The 19,501-nt window shown below is 43.9% G+C and overlaps 1 protein-coding gene across 10 annotated transcripts in view; it reads right to left on the bottom strand.

The window, feature by feature from the left end:
- LOC1279156 (aryl hydrocarbon receptor nuclear translocator homolog) overlaps positions 1 to 19,501 on the bottom strand; it is a 199,886-nt gene that overhangs the window by 4,542 nt on the left and 175,843 nt on the right. For 8 of the 10 annotated variants that reach the window (XM_061660569.1, XM_061660571.1, XM_061660570.1 and 5 more), the window contains 5 exons: positions 4,616 to 4,719; positions 2,069 to 2,285; positions 767 to 961; positions 288 to 584; positions 56 to 206 (listed from right to left, as the gene is read on the bottom strand). In XM_061660569.1, coding sequence (XP_061516553.1) covers positions 56 to 206; positions 288 to 584; positions 767 to 961; positions 2,069 to 2,285; positions 4,616 to 4,719 — 964 coding nt within the window. The remainder of the gene's footprint in view (positions 1 to 55; positions 207 to 287; positions 585 to 766; positions 962 to 2,068; positions 2,286 to 4,615; positions 4,720 to 19,501) is intronic. The other 2 variants (XM_061660568.1, XM_061660566.1) reach the window with 1 other exon arrangement.

A 19,501-nucleotide genomic window follows, 5' to 3' on the forward strand; every position in this document is an offset into this window, starting at 1 on the left:
ACGTTGTACAATGAGGTTCTGGCTTTTCCTGCGTGGCTGCGTGGTGCTGACTTACTTTGCCGAACTGTTCGTACACACCACGTACTCGATGTCGTCCGTGTACGGGTTGAGGAAGGCGTACGCCTGCGTTCTCATCCAAACCCACTCCTTGTTCTTCGCCCGGAACCGGTACATGACCGAGAACATTTGGCCCTTTTGCTTCAGCACTGTGGGAGAGAGAGAGAGTGAAGAAGAATGGCTTAGTTAAGAGAAGGGCCGCAAACAGGCTCCACCTTCAGCACACCTACCTTGGTCAAAGTTTTCCTTCATATGAGCAATGTCGTCCGGGTGGAAGAAATCGTAGCAGCTTTTGTTGAGCAGATCGACCGGCTGATACCCGAGCACACCGATTACCCGCTGGTCGACGAACGTAAACTTGCCGCACATGGCGTGGCGCGAGATGAACTCGTTCGGATTGTTCGCGCTCAGATCGTTCGCCGTGGTGGAGGAGGTGATCTGGAGCCGCGCGATCGCCACCAGACAGCAGTGCGTGTTGTGCAGCTCGTCGTCCTGCCCCCGGTCGATCGTCACCCCTGGAAACATATCTGAATTTGCGGCGGATCATAATTAACGCGTCACCGGGAGCGTTCCAAAGTGCAAAGTGCAAAAGTGTTCCTCCTCTCTCTCTCTCACCCACTCACGCAAAGGAATGTTTTCGAACTTTTGAAAGTTGGCTCTCCCCTAGCAGTACACAGAAAGCGTACCGCGCAACACAAACAATACTTACCAGTCGGTGGCCAGTTTTTAATGTACCCGGTGCAGTGCATTACCGCGTAGCTGTGACCGTCGGTCGACGGTCCGAGCGAGTTTTTCCTTCGCAGCCGGTTGAGATGGCCCAGTGCCATCGATTCCGGTGTCAGTGGTCCGATTCGCATCCGGCAGATAAACCCCCGCCGCGAGCCCATGCATAATCTCATCGATGCTGTTTTGGGTGGCAGGAAGAGGGAAAAGGGTGGCAAAAATTAATATATTAATTGTTTGTTTTAGGTTATGATACAGTGTTGTGCAGCGGACGGGATCAATTGAGAAAATCACGATCATTATGAAAATGTAGGCTGTCTAGCAGTGTTGTGATTGATGAATCTTTAGTGTTGAGTGTTGTGTTCATATGAATCTTCAGTGATGAGTGATACGAATCTCTTATCGAATCTCTAATGGTTCATTAATGGCTAACATGAATTCTGAAGATTCATATAATTCACTTAAATATATGAAAACATCATAAATATTTGAAGGATCACATGAATCTTAAAAGAACATGCAAGATTTATAGATCTCTGGAAGAAAATGAATATCTAGATATTCATGTATCTCTAAAGCGTCAATATTTGCTGTATTGGAAGAATAGATGTGGGTTTCAAACGAGCATACATAGCACAAGCATGGGTCAGCCATAACGTATCACTCGGAACTACTACCGCATGGAACGCGGAACTTAAACCCATGACTATAACATACTTTACTAGGCACAAAAATACAGGGCAAACCAAGAATGAAACTTTGAAGATTCTTTGATTAAAAATTACAGATTCAGATTCACTTTGAAGATTCATTATGCTTCCAGAATATCATAATTAGAGATTTAGATTAATTGAGTCATTTTGATGATTCATGAATCTCAAAAATTGAGATTTAGATTATTAAAATCACTTTTAAAATTCGTACATATTAAGAATCTGAATTGCCCATCAATACTCTCTTCCGAAATACTTAATTCTCGGAACTCACAAAAAGATAAGACCTAACTGAGAATAGAGGGCTTACTGAGGAATGGATTTATTGTGTCTCTTATGAAGTTTGATGATTTTTGTGGAATGATGAACATTGTATTTTGTGCATATTCTTACAAAATATGGCCTAAGAGCTCCATCTGATGTCCCATTTAATGTTCAGGCATAAGGACATTAAGCTGTTTCGATATGTATTAAGTTCTAATTTGGACTAAGTTAAGTTGAAAACAAAAACCCTGTTTAGATCTGCACAACACTCTATACTACAGCAGGATCCGTTAACGCGGTTTGATACATACACTGATGACCCTCCTTTTTGACTGTGCCGGTCTTGAGGTCCAGTATCCGTCCGCTGTTGACCGGTTCCTGCGTCGATAGCTGCTCCCGCACCTTCTCAATGTCGTCCGGATGGATGTGGTCGAAAAGGCTCCCGCTGTACCATTCGTTCTGGGAGTAGTTCAGCACCGGTGTCACCGAGTCGGACACGTAAATGATGCGTCCTGTATCACAGCCCGCCTGAAAAAAAAAAAGCAAAAACAAAAAACAAAGAAAACATTAAATAAACTGTTCATTGAAAGTGTGCGAATCATGTTGAAGCAATTAAAAGCTAAACCGTCTTGCGTTTGTAGCAAGTTATAAAATAATCAGCTGCAATACAAATTTCCTTACACCCGTGTACTAACGAGCGGGCTTTAAGATCTCTCGGAACCGCCCTAAAAGTGCATTAATTAAGACCTCCGGACCTTCTGTGTGTTTTTTTTTTCGTAAGTCTCTATGACTTCAGACCTCGTCCGCTCGTCTCTTATTTTCTCATTGATACTCTCTCCGGCTTTCTCTGGAAAACACATCCCCCTGTTCGCTTCCATCCCTTGCCATGCTTCTCGGTCCGGATAACTCGCGAATAAATAATACATTAATCAATGTAGTGCGTGCGTGGCGAAATTATCAATTCCAGCCACCGATTTTACGCCCACGGTCCGAAATGAATGATGATGGAACGCGAGCCAAGGCAAACCGGCAAACCTCCGCGCCTTCCTTTTGCCGCTTAGGACGCCCCCTGGTTTGGCGGTGTGGTATAGCAACCCGCGGGTCCGTTGTTGAAGATGTTTTGCATTTTTCGGATCGGTGGACCGTCCTCGGTCCAACATTTCGGGTGAGGACGAGAGAGAGAGAGAGGGCTGCAAAATGCCTAATGAGTAATTTTGCCCTGCGTTGCCCAGCTGCATTCTAATTGACGATAAATAATGCGAAAACCTTCGCACCTTCGGTGGTGGTGGTGGTGTAGCGGAGGAAGCGGCCGCAGTGGAACTGACGAAATGAAACGCTTCCAGTTCCACCATCCCCACATCTCGATGCGGAATGGAATTATCCTCGCATCGGCTCGCAGGAAACAAAGTTGTATTATCCAGCGGCAGAAGGCTGAGAGGGCATGCAGTCCCCCCATGCAGAACTGGGAGTGCAGAACCTTTGAAAAACAAGACACACATACACCGGTGTGGAATGTAGCCGCTACCGCGGAGAGAAGCGATGGGCCTGGGACGAAATAAATAAATTATCCAACTGATATGTATTGAACGTTAAAATTTGCATTTCTCTTTACACCTTCAGCATTCCGCCTCTGCTGCTCTGCTCATCCGTCCTACACTCTGTGCCATCTTCTTTGGCTGGAAAATTCTTAGCATTTTATTCATCTTTACTTTTCCCCAGCTCATCTTTTCACCATCGCTCCCATTTTCGCCTGCACAGCCGGTGGTGGTGATGGTAGGTACAGCACTGGATTATTTCATTCCGGGAAGTCAATGATAAGTTTTGGATGAATTTTAATTTCCAATATTTATTCATTCGATAGGGGAGGGAAAGGAAGGATAGAAGGAAGAATTTTAATGAGATATTTAAATAATTTTTATCACCAAACCACCGTTGTTCGGGAGGGTGGTAAGCTTTTCCGAACCAGATAATAATAAATGATACTATCAGGGAAACGGAAGTGTGAATAATATATTAAGCTGCAGATAATGCTTTATTTGAAATGGGAACAATTGTAAGACAGTATATTTCCCCATACAATCTACAATCTTGGTGCTTTAAATCAATTTAATTCAAACCGGCCACTTTTAGCCTAATTTTATGCAACGTTTGTGGTGTACACGTCCACCTCTGCCTGGGGTGGGCAGTGTCTAGCAATTTGAATACAGTTTTAAAATACCTTTTGTTAACCCTTCGGGAAGCCTCGAAAGGTTAGAGGCACTCCATGCGACGGGACAGTCTCGCCAGCTATTTCTTTCCTCCTTTTAAACCAACTAAATAAAAAGGACAAGCGTTGGAAAATGTACGGCAAGTGGTAATTAGTATGCAATTCGCACGATCACTGTACCAGCAGTGAAGTAAAAAAAAAAGAGCAAAACTACTACTCTCGAGAAACAATTCATCTTACCGGGGTCTATTGCCCGGTTTAAGTCGCTTTTTTCCAGTGCAGTCCTGCAAGCTGCATGCTCAATGTTGCATTATCTGTACAGTAGTTTTGCTCATCCTGCTAGACAAAACGCGCTTTAGTTCGGGGTGATACTCGGTGCAGTTAAGACTTAAAGGCACGATAGAGCATTACAGTGCGAGTATGGAACTGTTCTTGGCAGAGAGAAAAAGTAAAAACAGTAATTAGCTTAATGCAATAATTTGCCATTCTTTCACTGTTAAAAGGCCAAAAGGATACAGTTGAACAAGGCGCTCTTTCTTATGTTGCAAACCTTCACGTTTAATTCAAGCACAGAATAAAATAATATCAGGTAAGAGAGTGAAACGAAATGACTAAACAAGGGCAAGCTTTGTCAGTGAGTTCGATGACTTACCACAAACAGAAATCCATCTGCGGCTTCCAGTATCAGGTGTTTCAGCTCCTGATCGGTTAGAAAGGAGGGTTTGTACGACCCATCCGTGTTGGTATTGCCGGTTCCTGCAAGTAAAAAAGAGAGAGAGAAGAAAGCATACATTAAACAACCATTCAAAAAACAAGGATCAAGATGAGCCATTCTATTTATTGCATTTTTATTTTTCCTCCCCATTAAACATCGACCCCATAATGCTGATGGGGGGCAGCACCTTGGGAGAAATGACCACCCTTTTGATATGCAAATATGTGTCTAATTGTGTGTATCAACGATCCGCGGAACATTAAGGGAAAAAAGGACACGAAGCTGTCCTTCGTATGGGGAGTGTAATAATCATTTTAATTGAAAGATAATCAAAACAGGTCAAACTGCCTGTTTGCTATCCGTTTTGTTTTAGAAAAGAAGATGTTAGAGCCCAACGAATGGAACTCCACCGACCCGGAGCAGATAAGACCAACAGATCTGGGCAAAAAGAAAGAAAGTGAAATGACACAAGCAAACAATGCGTAACAAGTAATGAATGAACAAAAGGGATAACACCCCGATTGAGCCCCAAAACTGTGGTACAACAACAATAACAGCAGAACAATAAACGGACCTTCCCCCTTTCTTCGTGGAATGTGCTTGCGGAATGTGTTTAAAAATTAAAAAAAGAATGTGACCAAAATGTGCCAAACCAAAGAGAGCAGGACCACAGTGTCTCTCGGATGTCGGAGGGATGAAGTAACCGAGGGTCCGTCGTCCTGTGTACAGCGGCGAAATGATGGCCCTGGCGGGCAAGATACAACAAGTTGTAAAAGTAAATGACGTTTAGCATTTTCTTCAATTTTAATTTGCATAACAGTATAAAAATAACAATAAAAAATAAATACGACTGTTTCGAGGCGTAGTAAACGTTAGCGAGAGAGAGAAAAAAATGCCTCACCCAGACACCAAGCGCGAGATTCTTCTTCCCGTTCGTCTTATCGTTTAGAAGCCAACAAACGATTCGTTTGCCTTTTTGGACAGAGCTGAGCAGGGGACAGAGCGGGCACACACACACCGTCGAGAGAAGCTGCTGGTGTGGTATTGTCCCCGTTTTCCACCGAAGGATCTACCACAGCGACATAATGGTGGGCGCGTAAGATGTCGGGTAAGAAGTGTGAGTGATAATTGGAGATGATTTTCTTGTCGGTCCTCTTTCATGGGTCGTAGAAAATGTAAAATGGCACAATACACACACACCATGCAACAGACAGCCGGGGGAGGGAAGGCTGAGAAGTCATTTTCTCTGTTATCACTCGCTCCTCCTGCCTGCTCAGTGGTGCTGGTGATATAAATGAAGCGCGTTTGCTTGGAATTGCACACTATCATTCGCACTTGTGCGCTTCTAAGCGGGCGGGAGAGTATGAAAATCGATCGATGTCATCATCTTCGGTGATCGGTAATGTTGTGTATTGTGTGCGCTTGCTTATGGCGACAATTTTAAAGCGACAATGTTAGCCGCCCCCCGCAAGGCAAGCGAAGCGAGCAGCATGTCATAGGAATCTTTGAATGGACGATACCCTCTCCTCCGGTTCGAAGGCGGAGGCAACAAGATAAGAGATTCGATTGCCATTTTCTTCGGTACATACAAAAAAGGGGGCACGCTAGAAGATTGAACCGAGTGTAGGAAGAATTGATTTCGAAAACGCTCAAGCCAGCAACAAGAAAATGATTTTCCAATAAAACCGTTTACAGCACTGTATGGATGATAGCTTTAATGTGAAGGGGAAAGCGAGTCAGTATGCATATAGGATGGTTTTTAGTATGCATACAAAAAACAAAATTAAGGATCATTACTGTCTTGCCGGAAGGCAAGTTGTTCTGTTTTTGAAACGTATTTTTGCAAAGAAACATCGGGAGTTGATTAGAGAGACTTGGAATGACGATTAGACCGTATGGTGTGATATGAGTATAGTAGTATAATAAAATTGATTGAATTGCGAGTAGGAAAACTGTTGCTACTTGCCAAAAAAAATCTATCTTTTTTATATGAAAAAGAGATCATTATCTACAATGAAGCTGTTTGAATCTGTTTCCCTGCTCTTCAAGAGAACGCGTTGGTTCTTGAATTCAAATGTTTCTGCTGCTCGCTGTTCTGTTCTGGTATTCAAGCGCAAGCGTAACAAATGTTGCTGACAATGATCTTTTGATCCCGTGGCGCGCTAGAGCTGGGTGCAGCATTCGGTGCAATAACTGTGCATTTGTGCATTGGTTGAGCGCGAAATAACAAACAAACGAACAGTGGATAACGAATCAAAGTTTAATGGTTTAAAAGGAATTTTTCAATAAAAAAAAATAAATAAATTATACATTTCGTTTGAAAAATGTATATAACTTTCTGTTTGATGCATTACGAATAGTTAATTATGTAAAGTGTGGACTGAGAGACATTCTAAGCTAAACAAACGAGTATTCGAAGGAGTAAAGAACTATTCTGATAAAAATGATAAAGTTACATGTTACAAAAATCACGACTGAATTAATGCAATATATAAGAAATTTTACGGAAGAGACGTGTCTAATAGCGACAAAAAATGACACGAAAATAAAGTTGGAGAAAACAAAAATGAACCTTATTGTTGTATAGTTAATAAAAAATAAATAGTTTATGGTGATAAGTATTGACACATAGCTTTGAAAATAATTAAAGATAAACAGAGAATATAAACAAAAAAGATTAAAAATGATAAAAACTATCAACCACATACACTGAAAAAAATTACACAAAAAAAGATTGTGACATAAGACAAATAAAAGAGCAAAAGCTTTAAAATGCCACATTAAAATGAAACACAAACAATTTAAACGAAAAACACTAACATCTGCATAAGCTATGAAAGTAATCATAATGGAGGAATTAGCGAAAAAAGGAGGAAATGATAGAAGAAGAAAAAACACAACAAAACCAACATTTTAATGTACGTTTTCCGTACGGGAAAATTGGATCGTTAATAATTCCCTTCCTCAGCTCTGGTTCTATGCTCCTTTTTCTTCCCCCTGTAAGCACTACCTCAAGCTGCTCCATCACCGGGCCACAGGAAAGTGTTTACATAGTTTTAATATCATTTTAACGTTATGAGGCGCTGGCAGCGTTTTTAGATCAACTCCAATGCCCGTGTCTGTCGTCCATCACCGTGTTGACCCATTTGAATGGCGCAATACACAGCCCTTAGTTTCCTCAACTACCCTCCTAGCTTCATTACCGTTTGCCACGGTGGAGAGGACAAACAAAACATTAGTTCTTTTTATTCCTGTCGGCCTAGACCGGGTAGAAGGTCAGTTCCTATGAAGGGGTTTTTTTTGTGTACTAAAAGAGAGCGAGAGGGTTTATCTGCATAATTATAGTCTACACATCCGCTGTACACTACTGGACGTACAAAAAAGCAAGGTATTTGAGGAAAGAAACTCACAAAAAAGGAAACCAACAATCCATACACAGCGCTCCCCCATAGTCTCTCTATCTTGTGCAGGTTGGAGGTGGTAAAAACAGAAAAATAAATGTATTTGGCTCTGTCACCGTTGTTGTTATGTGTGTGTCACCGCTAAGAGCCGCCCTGTAGTACCACCCGCACCCGCACGCCCTTTCCCATGCTTTTAAAAGGCATTTCCATCCCTCCCCCAACCAGTGCGGCGCGTGTGTACGGATTGTTTGTTTTTACTTATTCGGCCATTTGGCCGTATCAGTATGAAATGTTATGTTCACTTGTGAGCGCTCTGCTGCCAGTTTCAGTCGCTGTCGTTGGCCGGGTTAAATCATGCCATTCCCTAACCCAGCACAAACTTATCTCTCGTGTGACATACGTGGTCTTACCGTGAACGGTAAATGGCTTCCAGCGTTGTGCGGGAAAGAAGACAACGATATTGACGGCGGTGCTGTTGCAGGTTTGGGAAAATTGATAGTGCTTTGGTGACAGGCAGGAGTAGCGAAAACAAAAAGGGATACCCTCCACCGATGCACCGAGGGAACACATTTTTCAATGATGACAGTCATTTGCTGTCACCACACGAAGTGTTCGGCTGATAAAAATCGCTTTTATTCATCCATCCTGTCCAACGCCCGAAGGTGTCCGAGAAGCGGTCCTGTGAGCCCTGATGGTGGTCAGCGCTAGTAGCCGTTTGTTGGGCGTAATGGTGGTGGCTTGTTACGGCTAGCACCACCACGCAAAGCAGGCAAGGAGATACGAATCAACCCAGTGCAACAGTCGGACCCTTGTCCCTTGCACACACACACACATATGGTGCATATTTAGCGTGTTGCGGCTCTAATCGCATCCAGATCGATTGCAGTTAGGTGCACAATCAGTTTAAAGCGTGGTTTACCCGCTTCTTTCCCGCCCTAAAATTGATGGTTTAAAAGCTTTTACGAATGTCACGAGAGCGGAAAATGATGGTCAGCGCTTATAATAATGTAATAACTGGATGGTTCTTCGTCCTGCTATTGCCCGCCTCGTTGCAATTAGTGGTGGAACTATTTCGTTCAATAATCAAAGCGAACCTCCTCCCAACGGAAGCGTCCCTCTTTTTGCGTGATAAAAAGGTTGTCTATCTATTAAGGTATATAACACAGAGAACCTAGTCTAGCCGTTAATGCTTCCTCCTACTGCGAATAATTCATGGTACAAAAACAAACGAAGCAACTAATAAGCAACATCATAGAGATAGGAAAACAACAAACACACGCAGAAAAAATCAGCGAAGAACTTCATCAATGTGGTACGAGGAATAATCATTGGATTTGGACCAACTTTATTCAGCATCATCATCATCACGATCATCAATGGGCTCTCTCTCTGTCTTTTTTACTTTGATACGATCATCAAATATCCTTTCTCTCTCGTGGTGCTCTGTTTCCAAGTTCTTAGACCAAAATCTAGCAGGACGAGAAAGAAAGAAAAACGGCAGCTTTGAACCTGAAGAAGCTAGTGATGAAGGAAACACAGAACAAATCCCACCCTTACGAAAATTGAGCTAGTGGTGCTCGTTGGGTGAAAAAAGATCGGAAAATGCGTGGAAAACTCCTCAAACCATGCAAACCCAAAGCGGGAGAGAAAGAGATAGAAAGATAGAGAGAGAGAGAGAGACTTTCGGAAACTACCCCGGTGGTAATTACATTTCAAAACTTTTTCTCCCTCATCTCAATCAATAATCTTGCTCTGCCGGCCTCTGCCTCTCTGGAGTGGCTTACAGGAGGCGCTCCCTCTCTCCCCCGCTTAAGACATCCTCACCGGCAAACGGGGGAATCTATCTATTGCGGGACGGGTTGAAGAGCTTCGTGTTGGGCAGGTGTTGGGTGGTATCTTCGTCCTCTTTTCGGCTTAGCTTCACAGCATCGCAGCAGCAGCAGCATCCTCAACGGAGAAATGGATGGTTTCCGCATCCGTACCGGATACGGATACTGGGCGCTTTGATTTTGCTACGCTTGTTTTTTTTTTGCGCGCACACTGGATATTCCTGGCCTGATGAGGAGGGACCACGTGGAACAGGAAACCACGGTAAATGGTAGGTGGTAGGTGGCGGAAAGGAAATCCATTATACTGATCTCTTTTGAGGTTCCTTCCCGTGTTTGCCCGTTGCCTTCCTACCGAATGCTTCCTGCAACAAATTCCTGGGGAAATCCTATCGAATCTAAATTGTTTCTTTTTTGCTATTTTCTTTTCCTCCTCCCCCGGCTTGTTTCCCGGTGACCAGTTCCCCGATGGTTTTTTTTCTCTTTACTTCATCTTGGCTGTATTTCGCTGACCGATGGTGATTTCATACGTGAAATAGAAATTATCGATCGTACCGCACCGATAAGCGGAACACCATCCAACCTCCTACCGCCACCAGCGGAGAGGTGCTGATGGAGCGATGACGGCTATAGTTATAACTGGCCTTCGGGACTTGACGGTGGTTTGTTGTTGTGGTGGTGCTACTATCCTGCAAGTCCCTGCTCCCTGTCAACGCTTGATTTATCCCGTCATCAATGTTTTCTCTTGACGTCAAGCAGCAAACCGGAGTTGTGTATTAGTATGACCTCGCTAGGAGGAAAAAAAAGATGGACATACCCAACCCATGGAAAGGGAAGGGGGGGGGGGGGGGCGGGGTGATTTTTACAGGTACTGATTTAATCATTCCTCCATGACCGTTGCTGTGTGATTTGTTGTACGACCTTAATCAACCGAGAATGGAAACGAGGTGGCTCTGCGGTTCGTGTGTAATTCGTGCAGTGGAAATGAGTAATTTTAAGCTCTCCTCCCTGTGTAATGATAGGGACGGAGTGAAAACCCATCCTGCCATGCTTTCGACTTGGTTATGGTGGAGAGAAAAAAAATCACACCCAAAACGGATTTGAATGAATAATGCATTCATTCACATCCACACTCATTCATAGAACTAAAAAAAAAAACGGGCCCAACTGTCGCCGTGCTGTGTGCCTACGGGTGGTTCACATCCGTGTAGCCTACGAAGTACCTTTCCGCTCGTCGGTCAATGAATCATTGTTACCATCTTGAGCCACCCTCCAAGACTTTACGGGACGTTTGGGACAGTTTTGTCATTGCGCTTCGAGACATGCCATGACCCAAGCAGCTAGAAGGTGGAGCGGCTGCAGGTTTAAAGCACCGCGTGTCCGCGGAAGAACCCGCTAAAGACAAATGCGTCAACAACAGCAGCCGCAGCACAGTAAAGGATTTGACGTTAAAACAAAAACACGGGAAAAAGGGCACACGGAAGAGGAAGGGCGTCAGATAAAGTGGCTGTAAAGCGTCGCTGGGGGAAGGATGCACGCGGAAGCCTGGGTGATTTAAATATTAATCAAATCTGATATCGCGACCGACCCGCGCTACTGCCGAAGGGTTTTCTTACGCGCAGCTCTACTGATACTGATAATAAAAACAGAAGAAGGTACAGCATATGCACTGAAACTAAAAACAAAAAACAAAAACCTTGCCCAAATTTAAAGGGAAGGGATAAGCGATCCGGTACTACCAACACCATCATCATCATCATCATCATCATCATCATCATCATCATCATCACTTGCTCCTTTGCTTTATGGTAAGTTACTTTGTAACTCTGTTTGCTTCTATGCTTAACAAAAAAGGACAGACTTCTTTGAGATTCCGGGGCCTTTTTTTACAGTGCTGCAGGGACCTGAGTTTTTTGTTCTTCTACTTTTCACTGTCCTGTTTCCACACCGGAGCACACACACACCTTCTGTTTTCGCGGGAGTGATACTTTTTTGAATAATTTTCAAATTATCATAAATAATAACGAAGCGGACGGTTTGGCCACTGTCGACGGTACTGAGTGCTACCTCCGGGGACACTGGCAGTGCTCGGTTGGAGGAAGTGTGGTTAATCTCTTGAAAACGGGATGAGTAACGTCCTACACTATAACTGAGGACGGTGGATATAAAGCGGAGTTTATTGCAGGCATTTTATTTGTCTGTCATCACCAGCCGCGTTTGTGGAAGCAGCGAAAAGAAACAAATGACCGGTGTAAGTTAGGTGTTTGGCTGCACAATTGAGTGTTATTAAAAAAACTAAAGAAAAATCTGGAAAACTTCTTGTTTTGTGAACAAAATGAGTTTAAAGTAATACTAATATTTTATGATTTTAAAACGACCATTGATTGAGTTGTCTCCGAGCAAATTGTCATTGTCTAAAGGTCTAAGTTCTTTAAAAGTTCCAAAATATTTAGATTTGAAGTACCAAATGAAAAATATCGGGGTTTCTTTGGCGAACAGATATGATTCATAGAAGAAGTTGTTTGAACTACAATCGAACTGAAGAGTCTAGAACTATATGTAATACCTGTACTGGCACAATATGCTAGCAATTGGTAGCTTTTGTATAATTAAAAGTTCTGATGATAAGAGGTTGTAGAAAAATTTGTGAAACAAATGAACTGGAATGGAGTTCTCGAATTTTTGAGGGATGTCTTCTATCATAGATTATAAAAAAAAAATAATAAAACTTGACAAAATTTCATGTTTTGTTTCAAAGGATTATAACATTTCCATCCGCATGAGAAGATGTGTGGGTGCGCGTATAGCTTACCCTTTAACTCCCAGATTATGGGACGATGAGAAGGGGGTTCGTCGCTTGAGACGTGATCAAATCGCTAAATGGTTTGTTTTTTTTTTTTTCATCGTAAGAAGATGCACGGTGCACGACGGAGCTGGATAAAACCAAGAGGGGGAAAGGTTTAACAACTTTTCACCTTTGTTTTACGCCTTCCCGTATCCACGCCTTTTAACACCGGTAGGCCAGTTCCGTACAAGGGGCAAAAGGGGGCTCTTTGCTAAGCTGATTTCATATACCAGCAGCCGCCGGCAGCGGCGGTAGCTTCGACCCCAGCGTCAAAAGCGCAATGCGTAGGGTTGGTTGGTGGGTTCGCTCGGCTTCCTCGTTATTGTCTTGCTCTTGGAGCGTCTTCCGGACCCCCGGTCTTTCTGTGTATCCTTTTGAAATTCACTGCAACTGCGTCCAATAATTCAAATCCGTTTCACCGTCCGGCGGCGGCGGTCGGCGGCAAGATCCGGCGCGCTTGATAAATGGTGTCTGCATCAGCATGTGCCCCTTCAACGCTTAGGAAAGGGAGCACGGAGTACGGATTGAACGGTGGAAGGTATGGTGGTGGTTGAGAACGCGGTATCCAAACGACCAGAAGTCAAAGATCGAGCCGGGAGTACGAATGCCGCGCGAAGATTAAATTGATTGCGGAGGGTTAAATAACGTTGTTTACAGGTTGTTAAAATGTTCAACAGCTCTGTCAGTGCTGGACCGGAGCAAATAATTAAATGCAATCCCTTCTCTTCATTCTGTCTGTCTCTTTCTCTTTTTCCCGTCTCATAGGTTTGCTGGATTTCTGGATTCAGGATGTTCAGATTATCCCGAGCTACTGTTGATTTTCCGTGTACAGATTCGCACAGTTGCAGTGTTGCAGTTTCGACTCTGTTTTTGTTTTCTTTTCCTCCCCAATAAAAGTATATTTATAATTGAAGTAGAAGAGAGACGTGATTTTTTGTTGTGCCCGTAGAAGGAAGAAACCCGGTAGCAGGCCGTTTAAAGCGCCTGATTAAACCCACCTTCGGACAACCGTTTGACTGGGGGCAAACGAATTAATTGACACCGTTTTGCCAAAATTTGAATAATTTGATGCTCGGGCATTCGGGCTGCCCGATAGATGGAGGCTCGATTAACAAACCCCGTGGCGGAAAGCGATGGAGCAAAGCTACACACACTGGAGTCAAACATTTGTCAAGGACTTATTTTTTGCACGCTTATCTCGACGCTCGTTGAAAAGGTCTTCGACTTTACATGGCATCGACATTTTAATTCGTTTTCGGTGGCAAATATATTCAATTCATGTGCTCGGTTGTGCTGTTGCTGCTGCTGCTGCCTGAGCAAATGAAGATGTTTTTGTTGTTTCTGGATTGCTTAAATTTTTCATCAATTAATGTGCTTCCTTTTGCTACTGTTTGCTGGATTTTTGGACTGATTAGATGTTTTTTCAATTTAATTTTTCCACGTCTCTTTCCCAACGGCATACACTGAAGAAGCTGCACAGTTTGTTTCGGTAACACCTCCGACTTAATTGAAATGCTGACCAATGTCCAAACTAATCTGTTTAAACGCGATAAAGCTGTACTTTCTTTATTTTAGGGAATACTCCAAACCATTATAAAAGTGAAAAAAATAAAGAGGTTCCAAAAAAAGCTGGGAGATGGATATCTAAGAAAAAAAAAATCCCGCACGAGGGCAGTAGATTACACGATAAGCACTACAAAGTGAGTCATCCAGGGCGTCGTCCACGGTTTGCTGTTTATCTTTTTGGAAAAAGGTTTCAGATCAGGTTGTTTCCATTTTAAATGTTTTGCTGGTAGAGTCTTCTCTTCCACCAACAGATACACACAGCTGTATGACTAACAACGCATCCAGCGCGAGCAGAAGGGTAATCTTTTTGAATGAATCAGAACGATATAAAAACGAACGACGCAAAAAGGCTACCGGTGTGCACCAAACCTCAGCCTGAATGGTATATTGTTTTTTAATGAAAATTATGTGTCCGAGATCCGTTTTGCGCGAGCGGCATCAGTTCCCTGAGCGTGAAAAGAGCGATCTTGTCGGACCGATAAGACGTTAAGACGTCGGCTGCAGCGCCAGTCACCGCTAACGACACAACACACGCTGAGGTCTCGCTGCCGCTATGAAAGGGGCCAATGGGCGTCGGTTGAGTGATCGTTGTGGACCCCGTTGCCAGTGTTATCCTTTTACGCACGACGCAATCGGCGTCATAATCTGCAAGCTTGACTACCGCAGTGACAGTGATCAAAAGCTGCCGAGAGCCTTGGGGAGAGGAGGCTCGTTTTATTCACCTTGTCGGCTTGTTGTAAGCGTGCTTCCCCTTCTCTCTTTCTTGCACACTCTCGTCAGCTTGTCTGCAATGATGTGCCACCCAAAAAGGAGCTTGCACAGACACAATAACGCCTGCGGAAGGCGAAACCCATTGGCTGGGCCTGTTACATTACACTATTGTTCTCACATAATTGGCCATTGCTTGGGAGTGACGCAGATAGATCTGGTTTGCTGTGGGATAGTTTTGTGTGCGAAATAAAATGTTGAAGAATAGGGCAAAAGGTATCGTTTTCAACAAGACTGCACGGTATGATTAATATGAGTCTACAGTTCAATTTCTCTTCTAGCTCTTAATGGCGAGATGGGAGCAGGTAGAACAGAAGTGATGAGAAATTGCTGCTTCGCCGAAATTAATTGATTACCGATTGGAGAAGCATTAATTCTGCGCAAAATCGTGCACACCAACGCCACGAATTCCACGACACTGTAATAAATTGATGAAAATAATAGACGTGAAATAATTGAAACGGAATAGAGAGATGGGAACCATTGGAAAGTACCCGCGACCCCTTTTTTGTGTCGAATTGCTTATGCTTTGTCTTTGCAACAATATAAAACAGTTCGGCAGATGGGCAGAATGCCGTGTGCCGAGAGGTTGAAAGGAAAGCGTTTCCATGAGAAGAATACATGATTCACCATAACGTTCCGCACACCCACAAGAACTGGGTGTCTTTCATTGCTGTTTTTGGTTCGCAGAAAACATGTCTGGCTCACGAGATTAGGTCAGGATAGTGCGTCCAACTCGACGGGATTATGTATCGCCACACGAATATTAGGTACCTGTTTATTGAAATATCTTTCCTCTCCTTATCCTCGGCCAAAACAGCCTGCAATTAGTAGCACCGCTACTTCGCACATGCTAGGGTTGAAATAGTGCGCCCTACGGGAAGGGGCTATGCCCAGCCAACCGTGCATATGTGTGTGTGTGTGTGTGTGTGAGTGTGTACGCGCGAAAGATTTCAGCGAATCGATAGACCTATCCGTCGTGCAGTGTCACTAGCAGCAAGTAGCGAGCGGGGACACGAATTGAAACAATGCTCCATTCGTTGCTAATATACATATTGATACATTGATTATTTATGGTTTATTTCTGTTACTGTGAATGGTACCGCCGCCATTCGCTTGCAACGACTCGGTGTGCCGATTTGTGTAGACAGTGCGCACATATTTGCTCGATGTGTGTGAGGACTCGAGTGTGTAGGGCTCGGGAGTAAAACTAGTTATCCAACCCCTTTGGAGACAACAGCAACACACCACTGGTTGACAGAACGGTCGTTGTCGGTTGATTAAAATTATTTATTTGCCCCACACACACACACATACACAAATATAAACCCCACAAACATAGAAACTCATACATGAAACAGTGCGCCTCCTTCTTCTATTTAGCGTTTGGTGCCGTGACCAGGAGTCGACCATACGGTTATGTTTGTATGCGGTTCCAGGAAAGTGGGTGCTACGGAGTCTCCACCAACGTCCCACCAAGGAAATGTTGATGGGATGGAGAGAGAGAGAGAGAAGGAGGGAAACCACCGGCTATATGTGCGCGGTGATTATTATTGTGTGTTCAGGATCAGAAATTCATGTCATGTATCGAAATCTCTATTATATTGTTAATTACAGAACGCTGACATCTTTATTTATGCTTGTATTGTGCGCGGGACAATCTTAACCTCACTATCTTCGTGCCATCCATTCGCGAGTATAGAGAGAATGGGAGAGAGAACAAGAGAGGGTGGTACATACGCCACATACTAGGGAGGGAAGCTACGCTGGAAAAGGGTTAGGAAGCGAGCGGTAGTGGTGCCACTGTCCGTGGTCGATTGCCGTCGATTTCGCGGGAAATGTGATATCGCGAACCGTACGTGGAACGGGGTAAAGGGTGGTGTTTGCTAAATCCAGCGAGCGTGTGTGTCCCATATCGCGCCGGGGAGCTCGGAATGGAGCGCCGTCCTGGGCTTGATGACGCGGACTTGATTTAAATGGAATGTCTGAATGAGTCAATCGGCTAGCCGGATAAGAACATTGTACGTAGTGAAGGAGGAGATGGACGTTGGAGGTGTAGTTATGCAACGAGTGGATACATGTTTTTTTAAAGCTAATAGAATGACGGTGAAGTTGGATCGCAAGTTAGAAGCCTTAACATAGTGATAGCGTCTGTTATTTGTTATGATTTATTTGCTTCAAGCATCGCAAACATTGTGGAAGACTTTTTGCAAGTTGTTTATCTATGTTTGATGTTTATTTTGAAGCTGATTATGTTCATGATTTAAAAAAAACGGAAATTGTAATAATACCCAACAAGATCTTTAAATTGTTCCACAAAAAAGTTACAAAAATTGTTTAGTAATAATAGCGATAGAAACCAACAAAAAGCTTTCTATTCGGCATCGTAACATGTGCAAATATCAGATAGGAATGATCAGAAATTTATTAAAATATTCATTATGTCTAAAATCAAAAAAGCTAAACGCCTCTTAAAATATAGAATATATAAGATCTTATCAATTCTGAACGAAGTTGACGGATAAACATGTTACCATCTGGATTTTAAAAGTGTTTCCCTTCTTGTTGAATTTTTTAACCAGCATAACTTCATTAAAAAACGACTTGTAAACAAGACAATGTAGAATAAAAAATGACAAAAAAATCACAAGACAAAAGTTCTATAGACTTTGCAAAGATGCCGGGATTAGAGCGACAGCACGCTGATAAGATTGATGACAAAAACGCAACCGCAAAACGCACAGACCCGCAAAGGCCCACATCAGCGCACCACACGAATCACACGGAAGATGGGTGACAAAAATCGACCGAAAAGTGATGACATCGTGTCAATCTACCGCGTACCGCCACAAATGGTTGACAAATGGTGGATAAACGAACGAGAACGAGTGGAGTGAGAGCGCACAAATCAGATCTTAGATGCTCCCGCAGCTCGGCTGCCAAGAACGGTGGGCATGCAAAAAGCGAGCGAGCTCGCGCGCGCCACCGAACGAACATCTTCATCTTCAGCCCCGGTAGTGACACTGATGGTGTTGATAATGATGAGAACACAGCCAGGTAAACCGTAGGCAAAGAACGAATGGAGCAGCAGCAGTAGCGGAGAAGGATTTGTCAATCGATTGGAATACACTGATGAACTCCCTCCTGCTGGTTGACGCGACGTCGCTTCTGTCAAATCCCTGCCGTTTCGTTTCGTGAAGAATGGCGTCACCGAAAATCAGCACACAGCGCAGGCAAGGCAAAGGTAGCGTGAACAAAAAAACCGCAAAAAGGCACACACAAAAAAGGACAAGCCACAATAACCGTTGTGTCGTGTCTTTGCCGCGTGCACCCTTCGCAAAGACACAGAGCATAAATTGAGCATAAATGGTTGGGCATCGAAAAGGAAAGCACGCGCAAACAAATGTGCGACGGGACGGCCCGTCTCCTTTTCTCCGAGGGCTTTGCGCTGCTGTGGTGGAATAAATTCGCGGCCGGCTTTCGCTCGAAAAAGTTGCCTCCGCCTGACAGAAGATTGATAGAGTTATGATTGGGATGCGCGGGAAGATAAATAAAGCGAGAGCAAAATTTTGATTAGCCTTCCTGCCCCTCTGGGGGCGCGCTCCCTCTGACTGGTGTACGCAACACGCCGGTAACCCCCGGCGGGCCGCGGGTACGAAAATAACGAGGGAGAATAAAATCAAAATACTTGACATCGACTTCATAATGCGGCACTGACGATGATCGTCGGTCGATTTTTTTTTGCTTGCTTTTGCTTGCAAAACGGGGACATATTCCTCGTGTAACCAGGTCGAGCGGGCAAGTTCTTCACCCTGCAGAGGGAGTTACTACACGTGGAATTATTTGTTCCCTTCTGATTTCTTTCTATTTCGTATGCCACACAACTAAACATCAGCAACAACATTATGCTACCGCTGTGTCAGAGGCGTCTTGTCAACGAAAAAGGAGCAGAGAAAAAGAATAAACCAATCCTCCGTTAAAACCATCCCTCTTTGCCCTCTTTGTCAGCAAATGCGAATTTCGCAAAATTTTGCATAAATAAACTTTTGCCTCCGTTTTCGGCGAGGTGGCGGTGGTGGGCGGTGATGGTAGCGACCGTGTCGTCGCGCTGGGCGTGCATAAATATAATGTTGCCGGTGATGTTCTTCGACGCGGCAGCAGGCACACAAGGAAACGATGACATCACTTCAATTGACCATTGTTTGAGAGCTGTCATCATCGCCCAGCGCTTGCTGCTAGACGGGGCGGGCGGAGGTCGTATGCTGGCTTGGTAGAAAGCAGCGCACATAGTAATTGAATCGTCGAAAGGCGTCCGTTTTTATCGGTGCAAAAGCATTTATTTAAACCCCGCAACCCGCCGGTAAGGAGTGAAAAATCAACTGTCGCGCAGAGCGCAAACCGAATGTGACAAATGGGG

This window comes from Anopheles gambiae, chromosome 3, assembly GCF_943734735.2.
Source record: "Anopheles gambiae chromosome 3, idAnoGambNW_F1_1, whole genome shotgun sequence".
Classification (NCBI taxonomy): domain Eukaryota; kingdom Metazoa; phylum Arthropoda; class Insecta; order Diptera; family Culicidae; genus Anopheles; species Anopheles gambiae.